General features: G+C 41.0%; 2 protein-coding genes and 1 long non-coding RNA gene across 7 annotated transcripts in view; 1 reads left to right on the forward strand and 2 right to left on the reverse strand.

Moving 5' to 3' along the window:
• Window positions 1–1,892, forward strand: part of mlf1 (myeloid leukemia factor 1) — a 16,556-nt gene extending 14,664 nt beyond the window's left edge. For all 4 annotated transcript variants that reach the window (XM_042064227.1, XM_042064226.1, XM_042064229.1 and 1 more), the window contains 3 exons: window positions 119–278; window positions 1,326–1,467; window positions 1,780–1,892. In XM_042064227.1, coding sequence (XP_041920161.1) covers window positions 119–278; window positions 1,326–1,467; window positions 1,780–1,858 — 381 coding nt within the window. In that variant the 3' untranslated portion in view covers window positions 1,859–1,892. The remainder of the gene's footprint in view (window positions 1–118; window positions 279–1,325; window positions 1,468–1,779) is intronic.
• A 2,923-nt stretch (window positions 1,893–4,815) lies between these two features.
• Window positions 4,816–8,107, reverse strand: LOC121684243 (vitelline membrane outer layer protein 1-like). Its single transcript, XM_042064232.1, has 5 exons — window positions 7,856–8,107; window positions 6,727–6,863; window positions 6,040–6,152; window positions 5,646–5,854; window positions 4,816–5,561 (listed from the first exon to the last, which is right to left on the reverse strand). The coding sequence occupies exons 1-5, from the start codon at window positions 8,100–8,102 to the stop codon at window positions 5,473–5,475; spliced, it is 795 nt and encodes a 264-aa protein (XP_041920166.1). The 5' UTR covers window positions 8,103–8,107; the 3' UTR covers window positions 4,816–5,472.
• A 12,194-nt stretch (window positions 8,108–20,301) lies between these two features.
• Window positions 20,302–21,469, reverse strand: LOC121684265. 2 transcript variants are annotated; one of them, XR_006023087.1, is made up of 3 exons: window positions 21,220–21,469; window positions 20,611–20,670; window positions 20,302–20,393 (listed from the first exon to the last, which is right to left on the reverse strand). It is a non-coding gene; the product is annotated as an uncharacterized LOC121684265 (long non-coding RNA). The 2 variants fall into 2 exon arrangements; XR_006023088.1 differs by lacking the exon at window positions 21,220–21,469 and adding an exon at window positions 20,785–21,166.
• Between the last annotated feature and the right edge of the window lie 2,598 nt (window positions 21,470–24,067).

The following is a 24,067-nucleotide window of genomic DNA, read 5'->3' on the forward strand; positions in this document are numbered from 1 at the left end:
GATTCCTTGTCCTGCGGAGTGTGTGTGCCAGTGTAGTTTTTACCCATGATTCCTTGTCCTGCGGAGTGTGTGTGCCAGTGTAGTTTTTACCCATGATTCCCTGTCCTGCGGTGTGTAGGTCAGTGAGACGCGGCGCAGCCTGAAGGACTCGGACAGCGGCGTGGAGAAGTTGTCTATCGGCCACCACATCCAGGACCGCGGCCACGTCATCGAGAAGAAACGCAACCACAAGACCGGCGAGCGCGAGTTCAACCAGGATTTCCAGAACATGGACGAGTGTGAGTGTATCTGTGGGGAAAGGCTTTCTATGGCCACATGATATAAAAACTATATGTTCTTTACATTAAAATGCATGTTACTCATATATCGTAAACATGCTAATTACCAACCATTTAGTTCGAAAATTCTTAAAACAACAATGTTTTTTAATACTTCAATATAACTAAATGAACCTTACATTTTTCAGTAGCCCTAGGTATGTAGCTTTTACTGCCTGAAATATCCCATTTTGTGTACCACGCTCGGTGGTTGTAATGCACTCCGTTTGCAAACTGCTAAAAACACCTCACTGAAGAAGAAGAACAGGCCAGTGAACCCTTTTTTTTCGGTAAGCTTTATTTTTGGCAGTTTGCAAACGGAGTGCATTACCACCATCTGCTGGACTGAGGTGTAATGGCAAGTCTACCCTTTAGCCTCATTCTGGCCGCCGGGTGAATAAGGCAAATTGACAGGAGATGTGGTCTTTATGTAATGAGCATTAGTGAGGCCAAGGGTGAAGCTTAAACACTTGTCGAAAGCCACTGTATACCGGTAATAACAATAATACACTAATTGGGTTGTTTCTCTAAACATCAGTACAATTTTGTCATGCTCTGATGAAGGCTATGATGCCAAAATACGTAGACATTGTTTTTTTTTTGTTTTTTTTTAAATAGTGTAAAAAAAGTAAAATGTGAGATTTGAATCCCTAAAGAGCACCAGAGGAACACTCAATCTAACACCCTTGCAGCACTTCTTGCAAATTGTCTGTGGCTAAACATCAGTACTAATACTGTAATGTCATTTGAAGTGCCTATCTAAAAAAAACTGTACTTTTGGTATGTCAGTGGACTGTGGCCTGTTGATGGATGCCTGATGTGCTGTTTTTAAACTGGTGTTCTGACATTGACAGAGAAAATAAGGGCTGTCCTTGTGGCTAGCGAGTAAATGTGGTGGTGTGATAAATCAACTATTAGTCAGCACCACCGACTGTACTGAGGTCAACATGGGGATGCCCAAGGCTGTCCTGACCTCTGACTTTTCCCCTTTGACCTCTGACCCCACAGCTGAGGCGGAGGAGTTTGACGAGGAGTGGCAGAAGGAGGTATCGAAGTTCCAGCCCGTGGCGCCCCTGGCCAGCATCGAGGCGTCCAAACCCAGAGCCCGCACCGTTCACCGAGCTGCCATCGCCGCCCCCGACAACGCCAGGTGGCCAATCACAATCCCTGCAACACTAACACAAGTCACATGACCAGGAGTAATCACGTGACCATAGATAAATAAGGAGAGGCAGAGAAAACATCCCCTTATCAGCTATTGTGTTGCATAGCAACTAGAGCTGTTCTTCACATACACATACCAGACTAAAGGAAGCTTTCAGAATTATGTGTGGTGTTGTTGATAAATGTCAGTGAAGATTGAAAGTATAATAAATGAAAAAAAATAAAATAATAAGAATTCAACTTTAAGTTAGTTTAGTTTGTTTGAGTGTTTCTTTGTTTTGTGTGTGTGTATCTGCAGGAAAAGCCCTAAAGTGGAGGGGACGAAGACCCACATCCACGAGATCAAAGTGCAGCGGCCTGGTGTGCAGGAGCCCTGAGCCAATAAAACACTCGTGTGATCGGTAGCAGCAATCCTCTGGTGCTTCTGTGTCTCATGTGTCTGACTCCCCCAAGCCTGCTCCTCTGGTGTCCACACACTCTCACACACACACACACACACACACACAAACACGTCTCACACACGTCTCACACACACACACACACACACACACACACATCTTACACACACACACACACACACACACAGACTCACACACACACGTGTGGTGCCAGCCATTCTGTGGCCTGTGTGTAGATGCCCTAGTTACTCTCTTAATCTCCACTCCAAGACTTTTAATTTGACGATTGAAGATTCAGTTCTCAGTTGATTCTCCATTTCAACAACACAAAGAAGTGACCCAAATCAGTCTGACTGGACCTCTGAGAGTTTCCATTTGTATTTGTGTGAACAATGTAGCTCTAATAGTGAAGTGAAAAACCACTGTAGGCGAACTACCAGCAAAGAAATCTCACTTTGTTGATCCGAGACCATATTCGTCCAGTCGAGCACTCACTTTTGTGATTTTTACAAAACTGGATTGGAGCGTTGCATTTTTTAAAAGATGTTGAGTTCAACAAAAAAAGAAGATGCTTATTTATATACATTATTTGTTTGTTCAAAGATGCACTTAGAAATTATTATTATTCTGAATGTATACAGTTTATGATTGTGAAGAGTCTATTCTGCGGAGTGTGATTCTTGCTGTAATGTTTATAAAAAAATGTCCCTCAGAAATACCCTTTTTATATTATAATAACGTCTGTGTTCATCAGGAAATGTGATGGCTATGACATTTTATTTTCTGGCTATGGTATTTTATGTTGATGGCTATGGCATTTTATGTTGATGGTTATGCCATTTTATGTTGCTGTATGTTGTATGCGAGTTAAAGCTAATACCCTCATAGCTGTTGCTGCTGGTGCAGACCTGCCCCAAACTGGTGCGCATCCCTGCCGGTTCAGTGCCATGTCGGGGCCAGATCTGGGCCACAGCCGGCCGCTCTCTGGATGCAGGTTCTCTGTGGGCGGACGTCAGCCATGGCCCTGATGTACACACACAGTCGTCCTCGTCCATCTCCTCGCGCTAATTTGTGTTACTTTTTTTTTTCTTCAAGAATGTGAAATGTAATACATGTCACTGAATAAATAACACTGTTTGCTGAAGTGTGTGTGTGTGTGTGTGTTTTGGGATAGGACTGATGTGTGAGGTGAAGTCAAGAGTCTGAGACTCACCCACTCTAAACCGTCATCAACACGACCCAAGGTGGATGTAATGTGAGACGGCGCAGAGAGAACGGAACAGTCTGAAGCTGTATAAACACGTGCAGACGTCAAAGGTTGCAAGTGGCCATCCGAATTGAGGACTGTTTGGATGCTCTGTCTGGGGCGAGGTGGTTCTCCAAGTTGGACCTCGCAAGCGGGTATGCTCCTAGAACCTTTCAGCGTCTCATGGAGCGCATGTTTGGGGACAGTCATTACCAATCTGTTCTTTTATACCTTGACAATGTGGTAGTCTTTTCTGCCACCATAGATACACCAAATGTTGCATTTTGAACACAGGAAGTGTTTTCGCGGCTACAAAAGCAGTGTAACAGTGGTTTGATGCTGTCTTTCCTGCATACAAAGTGGTCCATTCATTTTGTAGCCTATCCTTTGGCTAGCGAGTTTAACCCTCCTACCATATTGTATATGATAGTGTTATTTGGATATTATTCATCAAATAATGATTCATTATATTTGAATAACCAACAGTGTTAACTTATTCACATTGCCAACACGTTTTACAGCATGTGTCATAACAATGCAATGACAGTCCTTCAAACGAATTTGGGTCTCCCTTTTATTTCTCTGCATTGTGTAGGCTACACTCAGAAATACATAACATAAACAGAATAGAAACGGAAAATGTCCAGATCCAATGTTTATTGTGACTTCCAAGATTCTAACTTAAGGTAGGCTAATTAACATTCAGTGACTTGGTAATAGCATCTATTGTGATAGCGCGACTTCTATGAGTTCGCTAAGATATTGGTGGGGACAATTTTGTCATCTTAAAATATTGGTTAGGACTAGTCATGAGCGTCCCACCCTAAATCTACGCCCAGTTTTAAAACCTTTCTTTTAGTAAACTCTTCGGACGTATTTGACTCCGGTACATTAACAAAAACAGCCTAGGATGCATTTTGGCGAAAGTTACACTTTGAATACGCTCGCGTTGCGCTTTGAAAGTTGAACCAAATTCAACGCTCAGCTTATTCAATGCTAGCGTTACGCCAGAGTTGCCACCGTTACGCTGTCGAACCATAGAGAACAATAGGAAACCTGCCGCTGGCTAATGTGATCCCCATCTTAGAGTTGAGATTCCAGTTGCTGGAGCCCTCTGACGTTCGCCTACGGCTCTGGAGAAGCAAAAATCAAGGCAGATTACAAATGTGTAGAAGACAAAACGTCTGCATTGCACACATCTTCGTCCCTGTGAGAGGTGATTATTCAATTATATTGTATTGCCCTGTCTAATTCGGTTGTAAAATAGACTTGTAAAATAGCACCTGAGCATGTTGTTGAAGTTCCATACTTCCAATGTTACCATCAGAGAAAAAGGTTAAATACTCAATTAATCCATGTGATCTTTAAATCATACGCAGGACAGATGTATACATCAGTGAGGAAAATGGAGAAGTAGAGTATCAGGATAGTACATGCTGCTGTATGCTGCTCCCAGAGTAGCCTATAATGTTTTTTTACCACCATGTCAAGTTGAGTATATTTATTTATATGGCACATTTCATACACAAGGGTAATTAAATGTACTTTACATAAAAGTAGAAGTAGTAAAGTAATACATAAAAGCAGAAAAAGGCAACAGTTAAACATGTTTAAAAAGTAAAGTACAAGATAAACAATGAATAATAAAAAATAATAATTCAAATAATAATGAATAATGGCAGATTCAAAATGTGTAACTCAGATTAGATTAGATTAAACTTTATTGTCATTGTGCAGAGTACAAGTAGGCTACAAAGAATATGTGATAACAGGAAATGCATTTGATCAGCAGAAATTATCTGAGAACAGTTTGGTGCTACAGTAAGTATAGATTTAGAGGTCTAGATTGAGAGGTCTGGAAGGAGTGTATACTGCTGAAGCATGTCTGATAGGTAATTTGGTCCAGTTAGTAATTTCTATACACACAGCAGTGCTTTAAAGTCAATTCTATGACTTGTATTGGAGTAATGTGGTCTGTTTCTTTTGTCATTTCAGGCCCTTGCCCATCCTCAGACATGAGAGCTGTGTGTATACCTGCTCTGTATCTTTATCTATGCATCTACATCCGACCCAGAGCCTCACGTATTTGGCACTGTCTGCTGAACTTCAGAAACATCAACATATGACCAGCTTTTTAAAACAGTTTTGAAAACTAAACATTTAGACTATTTTAGCACAAATTATGAGATTATTTCCCGCTTTTTAATAATTATTGACAAAATTAAAATATATTATTAAAAGTTTATTATTTTTTTGAAGAAAAGTTTTGGCTGGGCCTGTTGAAAAGAAGTGGGCGGGCCTAGGCCCATCCATAACGCCGTGCCTGATCTTTGTCTGCAGAGGAAAGCTATTCTTCCGAACAACAGATCATCTGAGCATCATTGAGGGCGGTGTCGTCACCCCCTCCTTGTGGGCTCTCCTCCCTGACCTTGAAACCACACACTCCATTTGGGCATCTTGAAACCACACACTCCATTTGGGCATCTTGAAACCACACACTCCATTTGGGCATCTTGAAACCACACACTCCATTTGGGCATCTTGAGCTCCATCTGCCCCAGTTTCCCCAACCTTCGCCGTCACCATGGCGAATATCTCCATTGCTGCAGTGGACGTTCATGCTGTTGGCGGCTGTGTCGTCTCCGATGCCCTGAGGGCCCTCCACACGCAGTTGGAAGGAATCCAGATATCCAGATGCACAAAGTTGCTTTGAGGTCCAAATCCCCCAGCTAGTCATATAGACAGACAGACAGACAGACAGACACACACACGCACACACACACACACACACACACACACACACACACACACACACACACAACATTTGCGTTTTTAGGATTTAATTTGAACAGGAATTGAGTTGATTGTATTGAAAAAAAGCTAATTATGTAATGATATGATCTAGGATACTTACTATCCTGGTGATTCCACCACTATATCATCGATTGGATAAGTTATATGTTTGCAGAACAGACGGATTCCATTAAGAGATGTGTCATCACGGCGTCCTCCTACATGCCTGTCCACCTAAGGGACAGGAGTTTGTCAGTTAGCCAGTTGTTTTAGTTCCAGTCAACGCTATCTTGCAAGGAGAAAGTCTGTACAAGTCAATTACTGAAATCTCCTCCTTTTGTGTACATTTTGTGCCATATTTTGTAATCAAGGATGGGATTTTTGACATGTCATGAATGCAACTTAAACACTGGCAGCCCAAACAGTCATTTTTGGGATCTGGGAAAACCCATAACATGGTGAAATAAAAAACGTCCTTGATTTCTGGTCCATTTCAAGCCTCTCTGGTGAAAGTTCCCCAACTTAAAGGAACATGCCAACATTTTGGGAAATTAGCTTATCCACCATCTCCTCCAGAGTTACTGCCCACCTTAATGAACTAGGCTAAGTTATGTGAACGGTGGGTGCCTCAGACTGAGCTACTGCATGCACAGAGAAGAGAAGGGTATGTATCATCTTATGGGGGAGATGGTGAATAATAACTAATTTCTTAAAATGGTGTGTTCCTTTAAGATTCTGATACCATTCTAGCAACATCCTGGACGCCATTCTCGCAAAATCCTGGATGTTGGAGTAGAGTGAGTCTCACCCTCATGCTGAATCCATTAGCATAAAAGTCCTTAGGACACATCTGAAATCCATGCCAGCCACCCCAACCTCCTCCGTTTTCAACTTTAATGATTGTAGATCCCTCAGAGTGAGACACCAGGGACAAGATGAGCAGACCTGTGTGTACAGGAAGGTTTGCAGTTGTTATTGTCATGACTGGAAGAAAGAATCTGTACATGGTGATCAATAGATGCACTAAATCTACATGGAATACAGGCAAAAACAACACTGTAAGTTGGAATGGATCCCCAGTTGAAAGGCAAAGTGATTTTGCAATTGCAACACATTTCATTGTTTTTAGAATAAGGGTTTTATTAATCGGATAGATTACAAAATACTTTTAAATAGTGTTGACAATGTTCCTCAAGTTTCCCTATTGTTAATGTAGCTTAAACATTATTTCATTTTTCAAGAAGGGCATTTTTAAAGGCTTTATTGCAATTAACTATAATGGAATGTTGACTCCATAACCGAATGTGTTTGGACGATATAGTGGGACTGCATTTACATCACTTTCTTGATAGAACGCTGAGTGGCAAAGAGACATTCTAAATTCATGTTAAACTTGACAACGGCTGTCAGTTTTTAGCGCTCCATGTCCCCGGAGTACTAGTCCGGGTCTTTGCTTTCACTTCCACTTTGAGTTCCCTAATTGTTTAATTTTGTGCACCTGTTTATGGTGTATAAAGCCTGCTTCTTTTGTCTCGCGTGTTGTCTGGTCTTGTATACTCTATGGGAGTTTGTCTGAGTGCGATAGCGCTTGTTTGTAATTCCGGCCCTCGAGCCGCTTTAAGTTTCATTAAAGGAGAATTCCGGTGTGATATTGACCTAAAGTGTATTGAAACATGATACCGAGTGTGAACGTATGTCTCATAGCCCATCTCGGCTTGTCCCCTGCACTCCAAAATCTTGCGCTTGTTAGCCGATGCTACCAACAGCTTTTTCAATGGTGGTGCTTCGGCAAAAAAGAGTCTCAGGGTAAAACAGTTCTTTGGAGAAATGAGGAACTTGACCATGTTATGCTGGTGTATAAAATATATATGAATACATAAAGAGAAAAAGAAAGATGGTGAAAGAGCAGTCAAGAGCAGTGAAAAAAGATAACTTGCCCATCTGCCATAGTTTTGCCCTTCGGTACACTGGCTTGGCCATGACTAGTCGACTCTTCCTGACCAGACTGGCTGTTATGGTGAGTAGCTGCCGCAGAGTTCTGATTGAACGGTTCTGAGATGTGAATGCCGAGCAGGTTCTGATCATTCTGAGGTTGTGCTTGGGTTGCCACCTTCTATATAGTGAAATAAGGCCCGTCTCCCAAGCTCCCTGCCTGGCCCCTGCAGCAAGTGCTGCATCTCTCATGGGTGATCCAGTGATTTGGGGGAGTCCAACATGCCAATACAGTGCATGGTGCAGCGCCCTGCTGCTGTGTTGCCCAACTGATAATGACGAGATCATGTTCAAACATGAAATCAGGGCAATATTGGGTTGACCAAGATTGTGTAATAGAAATCAAACAAGGCCAGTGGGTAGTTCGGCAGCATGGGAGAGTCCATGAATGTTAGAACAGTGCAATACTGGACTGACCAATATTGTGCAATAAAGCTCAAACAGGGCCAATTAGTGAATCAGAGTCAATCTGAGGAAGACCAACAGGTCAAAACGTCATGTAAGCCAAACATAAGAAAATAAAGCAAGCAAACTAGCAAGTCAATTCCATGTCACAATTAAAGGTGCTCTAAGCGATGCTATGCGTTTTTTAGGCTAAAACATTTTATGTCACTTACTGCAAACAGCACCTAACCAACCGCTAGCTGTCTATGTCCAACAGAAATGCGATCTCTGTGGACAGCCCAGGCTCCAAAAACGGCAACAAAAACAACCAAAAGCAAACCTAGCCCATAAAAACATAACAAACTGTTCCAGCAAATCACAGACGAGATTGCATGGGGGCAGCACGGGAGGGAGGGGGAGGGAGTAGCGGGCTAGCTTTCTGTTTTGTTTGAAAGTTAACAGAAGTGATTTTACCCAGCATCGATTAGAGCACCTTTAAGATTAAGGATGGTATGATGGAGCCACTACCAAAGAATGCCGATGACTTAGATAATTGGGCAAACGCAGGTAGGATTGCTTCTGACCCACTGTCGTTGACTGGATTCCATGCATTACATGCATGGTTGTTTGGGCTAGTCAAAATGAACATCTCTTCAGACCTTACAAATGCATTATAGAGTGTCACGGCAGATTAAGAGTTCGACCACTAGAGGCTCTATTCATCGTAGCCAAAGCTGATGGTCTACCAGGAAAACCCCAAAATGCAGAGTCAAAGAACAGTTGAGGGAGGTCCAAGGCCTTTACTTGATAACTTAGAAATTACAAAGAACCACAGTCTCAGGAATAATTGTTCAAGACCCAGCAAGAGGCACTGTTAACAGAGGCAGAGACTTTCTAATGAGGAGACACAGCACTCAAAAAATTCTCCATAGAAATGCATGGGGCTAGTTTGTAACGCAGTTGTCTACACATATCACTAGCCTGGCCTCTGCCTGCCTACATACCTCCGCTCGATTTCTTTTCCCTACAGTACTCCATCTGGAATAGGTTGATTCGCCCTCGTTTACTTTGGTAGTTGGGCAGCCGACCCAACCAACTAACAGTGGGCGTCCCTGAGAGCGATTACGTTACACAGGCATGCTGTTTCAATTACTATGCCCCCGCAACCGAAGCAGACCGCTTGGAATACAGCAATGTAGGGAGCGAAAAGGGCTTATGAAATCTTTGATCAAATGTGAATAAAAGGTGCAAATAAGGTTGGTGTGAGTTATTTTAGCGTGGTGTCCCCCATGGTTCTGTACTTGGGCCCCTCCTCTTTCTCATATACATCCTCCCTCTTGGCCAGATTATTCGCAGCCACGGTCTCAACTTCCACTGCTATGCAGATGACATCCAACTCTATCTTACCCCTCCCTCTCCCTCTGACCCCCCACCACGCTCCCTCACTGAATGCCTCTCTGACTTAAAATTATGGATGCAAAACAATTTTCTCAAGCTCAACATAGACAAAACCGAAATTCTGCTGATTGGCCCTAAAAGCATCCTCACCAAATCTCCCCATCTCACTCTCAACATTGATGGCTCATCTGTCCACTCCACCCCTGTTGTTAAAAACCTTGGCATTCAGCTTGACTCCACCCTTAGCTTTGATCCTCATATCAAATCACTCACTAAGATTGCTTTTTTTCACCTCCGTAACATTGCACGCCTCCGACCCTCTCTGCTAGTGATGCACAGACTTTGGTTCACTCTTTCATTATATCCCGTTTAGATTACTGCAACTCACTTTTCCTTGGTCTCCCCACTAAAACCCTTCAAAGACTACAATATATTCAAGACTCTGAAGCTAGGCTCCTCACCCATACCAGACGATCAGCACACATCACCCCCATTCTCCATCAACTCCATTGGCTACCAGTTCCGTCCCGGATTAAATACAAAGTACTACTACTCACCTTCAAAGCCCTCCACAACCTTGCTCCCCCCTACATCTGCGACCTCCTGACCCCTTACACTCCTTCCCGCTCACTCAGATCCTCTGACCAAAACCTCTTGGCTATCCCCCGCTCCAGACTCTCCACCCTGGGTGGCAGGTCCTTCAGTGCCTTGGCCCCCAAACTCTGGAACTCCCTCCCCCAACCCCTTCGTACCTGTCCTTCTCTTCCTTTCTTCAAAGAACATCTCAAGACCTTTCTGTTTAATGATCACTTCTCCTCCACACCCAACACATAGTTCCTACAGATAACTTGTCTTTGTTGTATTGTTTTGTTTGTTTGTTATTGTATTTCCCTGCCTTTGTCTCTGTTGTATTGTTTGTTTGTTTGTTATTGTGTTTCCCTGCCTTCCTACTATGTAAAGCGACCTTGGGTTTGAGAGAGGCGCTATATAAAATAAACTTATTATTATTATTAGCTCTTTCTAGTTTAGCCTATTAACAGTAGTGTCACGAACAAAGTCACAGTTGAGTAGGATGTTATATCGTCAGCTTTGTCATACCTTAATTTTGACACTTGAAATACGAACGTACCCAAGTCAAGCTTTAGTTTAGTAGGCTACATGATCGCGTCAAAATCGCTATTTTTCAAACACTAAGAAGGCTCGACATAACATGTCTCTACACATGAACTCGAGCATTGAGAACATTGTTCGTGTACACATAGTTTACTAAAAAGAAAGATTTTGGACAACTCACTCCTTGCAAGATGGCAGCGAGCAGAAAAAACAAGCGAGTTGTTCAAAACCATTCTTTTAGTAAACTCTGTGTACACCAACAATGTTCTCAATGCTCGAGTTCATGTGTAGAGACACTGATGATACTTCGATCAAAGTTTAATGTTGTGTCGAGCCTTCTTAGTGTTTGAAAAATAGCGATTTTGACACGATTGTATCAAAAAAGTAGTGGCCCTATAGGATTCTCATTCAAAAGGTAATTTCACCCGAAAACGCACACAAGCTTAAAAGTGGCGCTTTGGACGTACTTATGCATTTATATGAAAGTTTGACTTGGGTACATTCACAAAACACCATATGATGCATTTTGGCAAGAGTTACAGAGATGAAACGTGTGACTGTTTGCTGATAAGATGCACGCTTGATTGTTATGGGCGTGATGCGGAGAAACTTCTCTGTATGACGAAACGCCGGTTGTTAGTGATTGGTTCAAAGCGGTTCAAAGGAACTCCAATGATTTAAAGCCTTAAACTGTGCCCTCCCACCCGGAAATAAACATTTGCCTATGGATCTAGGCCAGACTCTCTGCGAAGTCAGAGAGTCTGGGGCCGTATTCACAAAGCCTTTTATCTTACCACTAGGAGTACTCCTAAATTGCACTAAAAGATTTTAGCTAGGAGTTTTCTCTTAAAAGTTATTCACAAAGCCTCTTTCAGACCTATTCTTAGTAAGGAAAAATGACAACTCCTAAACTAAGAGTGAGTCTTCGTTGCTATGGATGACGTCATTACTCATGCACAAGCTTGACTGAAGTGACCAACTTGATTGGCTGATGATTGTAACACGGGAATGATTCCAAACACCTCCCTTACGATGATGAGTGACAGGTGACAGGTCTGAGAATGCGTGCGCTACACAAGTAGTGCGAAGGACGGAAGATGATGAATAACTGAATAAAAAGGCCTAGCCTAAATGAATAAAGAGTAAGGCAAAACAAATAGCCTAGTAGCCTAATGAAACATAGGCCTACGGATTGATGCAGTAGTCTATCTTCTAATAATGCAACATTATTAAATTAATCTGTCACCATATGCCTACGTTTGCAAAGAGGAGAACATTTAAATTTATTTCACAATGAAACGTTACATTTAATTTACATGTTAACAATGAGTAGTTTTGGTTGTTGTTGGTGGCGTTATTGCATCCCTTTTATGCCTACAATGCGAAATTGTTCCCTCACGATTGGAAGCTCCTGTAGCCGCATACGCATTTCAAAACATCGCAACGTTAAAGGAAAATTCCGGTTTTTAGCACTTTAAGGCCCTTTTCTGGTTTATTTTGGATGAACTAGAGTGGTGGACACCGAAATTTTGACGATTGGTCCTGTCTCGACTTTTCTGACTCGTTTTGAATCGCCTTTTCACTTCTCAGGGTGGCTGGCAATGGGCATACTGTAGTAGGCTACTCAAACATGTCCTAAAACAACCCTTAACGTTCGTTTTCAAAACTGTGCAACTCACCGAGTGGTTAGTGGAGTTCGTTGACTATTAAAAGCAAATATATCGGCGCAATGTATGATTCGTATTTGAACCTGAAGCATAGACGGTGGCGCAGTAATATCAACGTGCAATGAGTCTTCCAACAGAAATCAATGGGATTTTACAAAATGCCAAATAAAAGACGACAGAAACTGTATTTCGCTATGCTAGCACTTGTTTTGGAACATCAACGAACACCACTAACCACTCGGTTATACTTCAAAGTAGATGTTATTAAGTTTAACTTCAGTGTACTAAAATTAAATATACTAATTGTGCAATATTCAAAGTGTTTTTGTAATGTACTTTTTAAAAGTGTACTTTGTTGTTAGTGTATTTTAAATGGTAAAGAAGTTTATTTAGTTTAAGTGTATTAAATTGCTAATACTTAGAGTTGTAATATAGTGTATTTATGGAAAGTATATATTTTTGGTAGGCCTAATACATTGTTTGTATAGTTTCATAGTCATCTCACCTTTAATAAAATACTGTAACGATTAGATAGCATATCACACACATACTAAGACACCATTACATAGGAAACACAAGGGAAGTCAATAAAACAAGCACGATACACGAACAGGGTAGTCACATACAATACACCGGGTAAAATACATGAGGTACCACATGCTAACATGGTAAACGCAATTACACTCACTAAAACCGACATTACACAAACCAGCATTCACACACATTGCATTCTGGGAGGCTAGCACTCAGTCCAAAAGACACCGACGTTACAATACTAATGTGTGTAGCCTTTAGGCCTGATATGTCAACCGCATGGATGGCAATGTGCAATAACCTAGCCTAAACACACTGATCTATCAGTTTTGGTCATCAAATAATATTTTTTCTTTTGTTGATTTTGTGTCTTAGTAAGATAGTAGCCTATACGTATGTGATGTAGTAGAGGTTGTGAGAGGATGAATGTGGTATTTTGTTAAATTTATAGGCAACACAGTTAAATGTATACACGGGTTTCCCGTTTACCAACAAAACTAGATGCGCGCGCAGCCTTGAGGCAGAAGACGCTTGGTGGCCGTCCACAACGTTATAAACTTAACCTAAATAGTCGGCTGCTGTAAGCTACAATCGGATTTTTTTGTATACTCCTGTTGTCTCAATGATAATAACATCTCATTTCAGACTATATTTCAAAGTTTGACGTTCATTTGGATTATTAATATAACATCGTATTTTGTCATTTTTTGGCGAAGACATGCATTCCGTTAGGGATATTGAACATATTTAACATTCTCTAACCATCGTGATTTCGAATTGGTGCAGTTTTCAGCACAAAAACTCATTTTATTCTTTTGCTCTTTTGCTTTTGCATTGCTCTATGCTGTTCTATGGTGCTTTCTGCCTCTTGGTTGCGCACGCATGTTTTCGTGACGTTCCATAGAAATCCATGACGGTTTTATGGAACGTTCGGGCGTTGCTATGGTAATGCATCTGGCCCTAAGTTAACTTCCGCTTTATTGGGTTTGTGTATCTTTTACTGTACCACTGGCAACAATGGCGCTGTCAGTACACGATCCGTATATATTATTATTTATTTTTACCATCGCTTTGGCGCCCCCGTGGTTCTGCGCCCCTACACTCTTAAAAGTGCTGGGTTATTATTTTAACTAAAGCACTGGGTTAATGACATTTTTACTTTTTATTGGGTTATCATAACCCATGCTGGGTTATTGTTAAGACCCAGGTGCTGGGTTAGTGGCTGAGAGCACAAAAAGTCATGTAATGCACCCAGTGCCTGGGTAATTTTAACCCAGTCATTGGTCATTATAATATTAAGTGTTGGATAAGTTAGGTTGCTGTGTTGGCATGAATAAATGCTAGCTAATGCTCAATGTGGTCCCTATTTAAATCACCGTTACTGTTACGTTACGTAAGTTCACTGTTAACAATTGCCATATGCAAGATATAGTGACATTACGTTTAACCAACAATAGCAACATTTCTAAAGACAAAGATACATTGAACATCTGAACGCTGTACTCTTACCTGCACAATCTGTGAACATAATTCGTCGGGTGTAGTCAAAATATATTTTTCTGCGAAGTTAGTCTCGTCAAATGTGCCGCTTCTTGGCCGTCAACTGTTTCAAGACATGCGTGGTACAGATATTACAGAGGAATCGTTACGTCTTCTACTACGTAATTATGCGCATGCGCAGAACGGATCTGGCAGGCGGTACGGATTGTGTACTGACAGGCACCTACAACCAGCAAAATACAATTAAGCCTAATGAACAGAAGGAAGTTGGGCTCGGGTTGCTGTGCTGTGGGGTGCAACCTCACGTCCGGAACAAATGCCATTTCCAAGATTAAAATGTTCCGATTCCCGAAAGAAGAGAGGAGAAGGAAAGCCTGGATTACGGCAGTAAAAAGAGAGGCATGGCAGCCCGGAAAAAAATCAAGAATATGCAGCACACATTTTGTGTCAGGTAAGAAACTCTTCAGATGCATAAGTGCAAACAGCTGACCATAAACAAGCCCAAGTTGATGTTGTAGGCCTATCCCCCAAAGTGACTAGCCACTGGTCCCAAAATAAACCTGATTGAGAAACAACTACTTTTTTTGTTGTGTAAATTACAGATTGCTGTAAATTGCTATGTGTAAATTACATATTACAGATATGTGTGTGTGTGTGTGTGTGTGTATATATATATATATATATATATATATGCAAATATATCGATAATTATAAGTCAATAAGCAAAAATATTGATAATTATAATTGATAATAACTGTTTTATTAAGTATGAATGCATAACAAAAACACACCCTTCCACTCTAGATCAGCAGTACTGCTCTGTTTATAATACCATTTGGATGTAGCTATTGGTTAAATTCAGTCTCCCTTCCACATACTCATTAACAAGTTTTGGCAGCATAAAGTAAAAGGTTCGTAGCCTTTGCACGATTGAGGTGACAAAGTCTTCGTCATAAGGTACATCCAACTCCAGGTGCTGTGCTGGAGTCCAGATAACTAAACGGGCTGTGTGCAGTTTGAGACAGTGCATCCCTAACTGCATCTGCCTGTAATAGCCTTTGGGGCCTTTTGGGTTTAAAATGTACTGCCCTCCTTCCATTGTAATGTCTTGTTTTTTTGCTTTTGCTGTGAATGCATCAGTAAGAGAACTGCAACCACTGAGGGTGATGGGACATTTGATCTCTAACAGCATGTCATCAATTAGACCATCAGGGCTTGCTGCCAGCCATGGTTCTTCTGCACACACCACCAAACCTTTTTCAAATACTGTGCAGCCCCTCTGGGCTCCTTGGCAAGCTCCTTGGGAAGTTCCTCACTTCCCTTCCCATACCTTGTGGCCACACTTCCCTGGAACTTTGGGTATAGGTGCTCAGCAAGAAACTTAGCTGGGTCAGTTTTTTCCCGCTGGGGCACCTTACCAGCTGTGCTTGCTGTTACACGGAGCTTGCGTGCATCATGCCAGAGTGGTTCCATGCTCTGCCTCCTAGTGTTTCTCTCTAGAACCAGCACTTTATCATAAAATGGCATCATAAAATGTTTTGCACTTAGAACAGCTCAAAGTACTGCCATGCTCACTGTGGGGCTCAGCTAAGCTTCTGAACACAACAGCTTCAGCTGTCAGCACATCTTGATCTCCCTGACTGCCTGACTCTGAGGCTGTATCAGTCTCACTGCTGTCACACATGGTGGAAAAGAGTGCCTAAAAGGCATGATGAAACATTTTAGTCATCTGCCCTGCCATAGTATTGCATATTTTACATTGTGCTATTTAGTAGATTTATTAGAGATAATTTGAATATAATTTACCTTGAGAGCCTTAAAAAGCTTTTTTGGTGATCCATTTGGATTTGACAAAGGAAGACAGAGGGGTGCTTGTAGATGCATATTCTGGTTAGGTTTTAAGAAACTGCACTGAGCAACTGGTTGTGGATCAGCCTGAAAATATATTTGAAATAATGGCTATCTCTAAAATAAACTAGCAAGAAAAAACAGAAATGTCATATTGCTGAAATACCCACTTTTTTAGTCACCCGTGACCAAATACTTTGCTTATATTTAACAGACGGACCACTCTGAAGTCCATCCTGAACACACTGCTCCACAGTCACCAAAATTGTAGCCATGTGGCTACATACTTCTCCATTGCTGCAAGATTCAAGTTCAAGTTTATTGTCAAGTATTCATAAAATGATTTATCAGTATGCAATTTCTTATACTCGAGAGCCAGCTCAATGTTAAATAATAAATGCAGTGACGGCTGGTTGAGCCAACGCGATATTTCATCTCACACATGTGATCTAACATGATAGGCTACACATGCATTTAAACGGGCTCTGATTGTACATTTTAATAGTTCAAATAGTTACTCAGTTCTCAAGTAGTCCTCACTGGCCATGTCACTTTCTAGACTGGAAATTATCCAACTTTAGCCAAACGTATCATAATTGTCGCTACCAGCTACGTTTTGGAGTCACACCAACTGGACTTGTTCAATTCACAAAGTGGATTAACTGCGTGAAACGTGAAAATAAATCAGACTGTAACGTTTTCTGAGTGGAGCTTTCAATGTAGCAGGTAGGCTAATGTGTTTTCTATTTGCTAGCGGCTAGCTAGCCAGTTATTTAGTTGGTGAATGGTAACTTTTAATCCGTCGAGCTATTATTTATATTGGCTGGGTATCAATATTTAACCACCTGCTTTACTATTATTTGGATATTGACGTTTTAAAGCAGGTATGCCATCGTTTGCCTTTTGATTGTGCCGTTGTGTGGGATTGTTACACTGGTCCCGCTGCAACCAGGTTAGCTTTTTGGTGTGTGTGTGTGAGAGAGAGGAGGGGTGGTAATCGAGGACTAGCTTTCAGATAGACTTAAGACAGCAATATCTGCTAAGACAAAACCCAGTTACAGTGTTTTTAGCACCAGCCGCCACTGACATGAACCATTTGTATTGGGCGCTGCTACTCAAAGTGTTGACTTAGAACTAGTTACATACCCTGCCATACAGGTACAGTGCCCACTCAACTACGACGGAGTATTAGGGCCACACATGAAGAAAAAAAAATATTTTTGCCATGGCGAGATTAAACTCGACATGTTGACTTTAAAGTCGACATGTCGACATTAAACTCGACATTTCGAGAATAAAGTTGAAATGTAATGTCGACTTTAATCTCGACGTGTCGACTTTAAAGTCGACATGCTGACATTAAACTCGCAAGACTGTTTAAACATAGCCTACACAGTTTAAGCTATGTAGCCTACACTAATACACAATATGTTACATAAAAGAAAAATGGGCTTCAAATACGTGTTATTTTAGATAGATTGCAGATATTCAGATAGATTGCGTCTTGTTAACTACTCATTGCTGTCATCGTGAAGTGTCTCGCGGTTATGGAAATACCATGCACTATGCTGTTTAGGCTAAATAGCTAGAAAAATATATGTATCCAATGATATAATGTTTCTATACAAAATGTTATTTCACTCTGTTTTACGTGGTTAAGGCCACTGCACATCCAAATAACTGCCCTTCATGACCCACAGGCCGTCACTCTCCAGGATAACATGGCAAAACTCATTTTTCTAAAACTGCTTTTCCATGTCTCACCTGCAATACATATAGGAGGCTAGAAACACATAGCCTAAGCATATATACTATTTTGATCCCGTGAGAGAATATGTGTGCATGCACTTTATTTATGCACTTTGTGTGCATAGGTTGTGTGTGCATGTAGGCTACTAGCCTACATGGGGTCGTCGGGAGGACAGCTTCATTCGTCCCTCCATAGACATTCAGCAATTCACCATATTCACACGGCGGCCATCTTTCTATGACGTCATGCTCAGGGTGGGAATCCTCTGGGGAAGTCCAAACAAATAGCTCAAAAACTGTCAGCTGTCCGGTGTTTGTGATTAGCCCAATTATGGCAAGATGGTCCAAAAACGTAACCTATCTACCAGCCTTGACATGCCAAGAAATCGAAACATGGACAGATGAACAGGTCAGCACCCCTAAATGAATTAAGAAAAAAAGGATACACAGCAACTGGATTGAACGTTATATCCACGATGTTAAAGGTAAGAGGATATGGCTAACTGCTAACTTAATACCACTTTATTTATTAACTGGGTTGCACCTATAAACCTGTATTAAGGCACGGCCTTGTCTGTCATTTCTCCTCAGAACAACTCAGGCTTGTATTTAAACCAGCCTGAGTTTAGTTGCCAGTGAGACCGTTTCACGTGGATAGCCTATACTATTGAATTTTGAGCTCTAGGTAACGTAAGTGTTATCATTAGCCTTAAACTGCCGACAGAGATGTAAACTTCTTGTGTCACAGTGGAATACTCCGTTAGCCGGTCAGGCTGTCTTACTAACCAAACTAGGTTATAGTTTATGTTTTTTTTGTGCAACCCACGTCGTAGCTTAATTTATCTCCCTGTTTATTCTTTCATTTTATTGGCTTATTTTCTCGGAGATTTAACAAAGGCGAAGTTGTCTACTAATGCAAGTTATGTTCTGCTTTCAGTCAGGGTTGAGGAGGGTGGGACTAATGCCAATATTGTCAGGGTCAGGGCGAAGGCATCCCAGTATGTTTAAAAATGAGCCAGCTTACAGGGTACAGGCTATTGATGTCAAATTAGCATACTATATATTTTTTCCCTAGACGAACTTAACACTTTGTGTGGTCTGAGCAACAGGCTTTGCATAAAGACTTAGCCATAAACAAGTTTTATATATATATATATAATTTTTTTATTTATTTATTTATTTATTTTTTCAGGTTGAATTGATCAGTGGATTCAACAAACCAGCTGTGCCAGTGAAGCAGGTCTCGGGCACTGCTCACACCTTGTTGGCCTCCTGTATACTCTTGCTCATTACTCTAAATTAGGATACAAATCAGTCCCCCTAACCAAATGTAAAACCTCCTTACCCCAAACTTGGCACATCCCTTCTTGAGAATTAGGCCTAGGGCCCAAACCTGTCACTCTTAAAAAAAGTTGAGTAAAAAAAGATTATGGCCATGGCCTACTTGAAATCAAATGCCCAAACCAAGAGAGTCAAACTGCTCATACCTGAGAACAGTGGATAGAACCTTTTCCTTCAAGCATGGCCATGAATATCACTCACAAGTCATGGGACAGATGGCTCTTACAGGAGCAAAATGGTTTATTTTTTTTGTAATGTGCCAGGAGGATTACTATCTGGAGAGAGTGCACTTTGATGCTGTCTTATTAAGTGCCCCATTGTTATGTACATAAACTATCATTAAAAATGTATTTCTTCATCTGTAGCTACTGTATTCACCTTATTGATGTCCATGTTGTAAGCTAATGTAGCATCAACATTTTTAAAGCCAAAGTTTAAATGCATTACAAGTAAAATAACTACATTGTGTTGCTTTAGAATCTATTCAGTTTATTTAATTTCCAGTTAAGAATGTGAAATGTCATGACTGACATAACTCCATGCCTAAAAGATGCAAAAAACATGCCCTCTGCCGTTGGCTGAAGGGACAAGAACAATGATCTGTGTCTCATAGTCCTATAAAAAAATAATATAATAAGTATAGAACAGAAGAAAATAGAAAATCGACACCTTTTATTTTTACTGTACAATACAGAGATCAGCACAATGTTAATGCACAAGGAAAATAAATTGCTGTATGAGTCTTTTGTGTACAAAGTATTGCTAATACTGTAGAAAGTACTATATTAACAACACTGTAGAAAAAGACTTCATGTTTCATAATTATTCACCCGAAATCCAGTGTAGTGTAGAATCTCCTTCCGTGCTGCTTCTAGCTGCTCTTCCAGTGACCGAGAGTTCAGCATAGTCATGGTCAGAGTGGGGTGCTGGCTTAACAACTTGGTCTGCACTATAGGAGACCAATGACAAATCAAAAACGTTAAGTTCCAACTGCATGTGTATCACTTAAGTTGTATAGTATACCATGTAACCTACTACAGTGAATTTGTTTCATTAATGGAGATTACATGTTATACCCTGCTGCTACACATAGCCTATGTCTTATGCAGCAGCTGTGTGATATTTTGCAAGATGGATATAGGCAATATACTTTATACGTGTCTTACCCAGTGTCAACTCCAGCCAGGTCTACACTTGCATCTTCTGTCTCTCCAGCAGGTTCATTGCTGTGTATGTAATAAAACATTAGTTCTTGCAAAACTGAATGAATCAACTCTTTGTAACAGACCTAGGCTAAACATAACATTAGGAGACGTGTGAAACAATTTTCACTAACTGACCTCTCTCCCTCTAATTCGCATTGGTCTTTTATGAGTCGTTTTTGTCCAAGCGAACAGGACACTTCCTGGCAGGAGGCACGTTTTTCCAGCCTCATCATGGTGCACAAAACACTGCTCAGTGAAATGTTTGGCACAAACTTGTGTTGGACGTAACGTTAATCTCCACGAACAACAAACAGCCTGCCCGTTAGCTGCAGTTAGCCTATATACACAGTGACCAGGGCTTTCCCTGTCAGCAAAGACAAGCTTACTGCTTGAGATGTGGCATTTCTATCAAGGCATCATCGTAACGTTACCATACATAAATAAAACGACATCATGTTTGCGTTTGATCTAACAAGTAGCATGATAACGTTACACAATGGCTATCTTTATAACTAACATTAGCCTGAGATTAAGCTAACCGGTTGGCTAGCTAGATAATTATGCACTTACCTGGAAAAATTTAACGATGTCTCTTCTAATTTTTGAAATCCACTCTCTCTTCAATCTGGTGTCTGTCAGGAACCGGTGGAACGAACGTGTTTTGTCTTTTTCCCGTCTTTTGTAGTAGGAATTACACCCAGGCACACAGCAGACATATTCGTGACTGATACAATCCACAACATCCATACACAACTGTACAGAACTCGAACTTCCCACCCTGAGCATGACGTCAAAACAAGATGGCCGCCGTGTGAATATGGTGAATAGGCTGTTTTGCATCCATTACAAACAAGCAACGTGAAAGTCTACCCACTGCGCAATGTGACGTCTTTTCTATGTCATTTTTGGACGTCCAATTTTGATCCACTGAAGGGGTTGTTTTGTAACGCCAGATGACGTCTTTTCTTTGACGTCCACTGCACATCTAATGTTCACGTCGGTGGGACCTCCATATAAGGGCTATTTATAGTCCAAATGTGGTTGTTTTAGACGTCTTTTCAACATCAAATTGAGACTAAATTTAGACGTTGTTTTATACTACTTCTATAACTTTCAAGAGGGTGGGGGACATGTTTTCTGTACCAGTTAATTTTCCTGTAGCTTTGTTTAGCTCAGCAGCTAGTTTGAACAGGGAATGGATTACACCTTTGTGTGAATCTCCAATTAACACCTAATGCTGAGACAATCAAATGGAGTTTTTGGACAATTATCTGTAACAGTACGCCACCTTCTGAAATGGGACTAGATAATTTTCCAGAAACTCCATTTGATTGTCTCAGCAGCAGATAAGAGAAGCATACAAAGGTGTAATGCATTCCAGTTCAAACTAGCTGCTGAGCCAAAGCTAAAAGAAAATTAACTGTCACAGAAAACATGTCCTCCACCCTCTGGAAACATGAGACTAAAGATATAAACATACACACACAAATAAATCACAATTCAATACCCATTTCCATCTTTATTCAAAAACAAACGGCCCTGAATGGCATCAGAAGGGCACCAGACATATCAAGCATAACAGTTGAAGCAGAATTATTATGAATGAATAAGATTTTAATTGAATTGAACTCTTTAAATTTAACTCTTTCAAAAATCCTGTGTAAGTGAGTGTGTGTGTATATATATGTGAGCCATCCAGTGACTTATGTAGCTCCAGTGTGACTTATGTAGCTCCAGTGTGAAAATAACTTTTGAAAAGGGAAACAATCTTGACTAAATGTCCACGCCTCTGTCGCCACAACACATTTAGGGCCGTCTTCGTGCATGGAGTGAGGGGGCTGGCTTATCAGGGCGTTGTAAATCCTCCACCTCCACGTCTTTGCGGTGCGTGCTTGAGGTGCTCGGACACGTTCGCCTTGATGTTCTCCTCGGTGGCTGTGGGATCGAATTTCATGAGCCCTTCTGCACAAGCAGAAAAAGACAAATGATTATCCAAAGGCAATCTGCAGTCATACACCCAAGTCCCCAAATTTGTTAGCAAAAATATGTTTCCTGTGTATCCACTAGGGGTGTAACGGTACACAGAAGTCACGGTTCGGTTCATACCTCGGTTTCGGACATCACGGTTCGGTACGAGTTCGGTACAATGGAGGGAAAAGCAAAACCAAAAATGCAGAAAGCAATTTTTTTTTAATGTGCATGTATCAGGCTGTACCACCTAGTGTCATACAGTCTCTTCCCTGAGCTATCTGCAACAGCCTGAAGTGTGTAAGATGTAGGCTAAACAGTACAATAAATACCCAGACTCCATCTGTAAGTTGTAAACAAAATAAGACAATCAGCTATAAAACTTAAAATAGGCCTACAGCATCTCTTATTTCTGAAAGTGCAAATTACATAGAATAATGATTTTTAAAAATCCACTTAAGCAAGACCTTCAACATCTGTGTTTAATTGTATATGGAAGGGTCTACAATTTGCCTCAATATTTTTCAGTGTGTGTAGAGTAATAATCTAGCCTACTAACTGTGAAAATATCACACTATTTTGCCTTCTTTTAAAAAACGAAATTGCTCCTTTCATTTCATAAACAGACTACAACTAGAAGTCACATGACTTTGCCCTTCGACGTTAACTCACCGTAGCATGGTTTGTTTATTAGCCTGGTTAGCGTTGACACTTAGACTGTGTCTCAAATCGCGTACTTCTGCACTTACAATACCTAATTTGAGTGTATGAGGGTGTTCACACTGAAAATTCCAACGACACGAAGGGCGCTGCAAGTTCCCGGATGGTGCACTCATAACGGTCAAAAAGCTGAGTGTGCAACGCTGGACACTTTTCGCCCTTAACGGACGCCATCTTGGCCAAATAGCGGAAGGGGAGGGAGCGTTTTCAAACTCGTGGTAATCGCGGTTGAGAAAGCTGAAGCAGCAGCAGTGGAAAACAGACTTTACGGAGGTACAAGCAAGTTATAACATAAACGGTTCATGTTTTGACACAGTATGACCATGTCACTGTCGAATTGAGGACGCCAATAAAGTTATATTAAAATGTTTGCGATCGTCATTTCCGTGAAGTGCACGGAGTTAGTGTTTGATATGAGACAATACTATTTTGTTAAAATTTGCGCACTCCGCCAGTAAGCACACAGTGCACATAGTGTACTACACAAAAGTGTACTCACATAAGTACACCAATTGAGACAGACTCTTACTGTCTATGCACTTAACACTACCAGCTCCTCATGTGAGAAGTTACAAGTTACCCCAACATAAAGGTAATTACCACGCGATTTACATGGCTTTCTGTCATTACGAAATCATTTAATTTTTTTTTCTCATTTCGGTGATTGGTAGCCTACATCATCTGGGTGATTGCTTCGAACATGTGTAGCATATATTTCCACTCACATACC

This window comes from Alosa sapidissima, chromosome 15 (genome assembly GCF_018492685.1).
Source record: "Alosa sapidissima isolate fAloSap1 chromosome 15, fAloSap1.pri, whole genome shotgun sequence".
NCBI lineage: Eukaryota > Metazoa > Chordata > Actinopteri > Clupeiformes > Clupeidae > Alosa > Alosa sapidissima.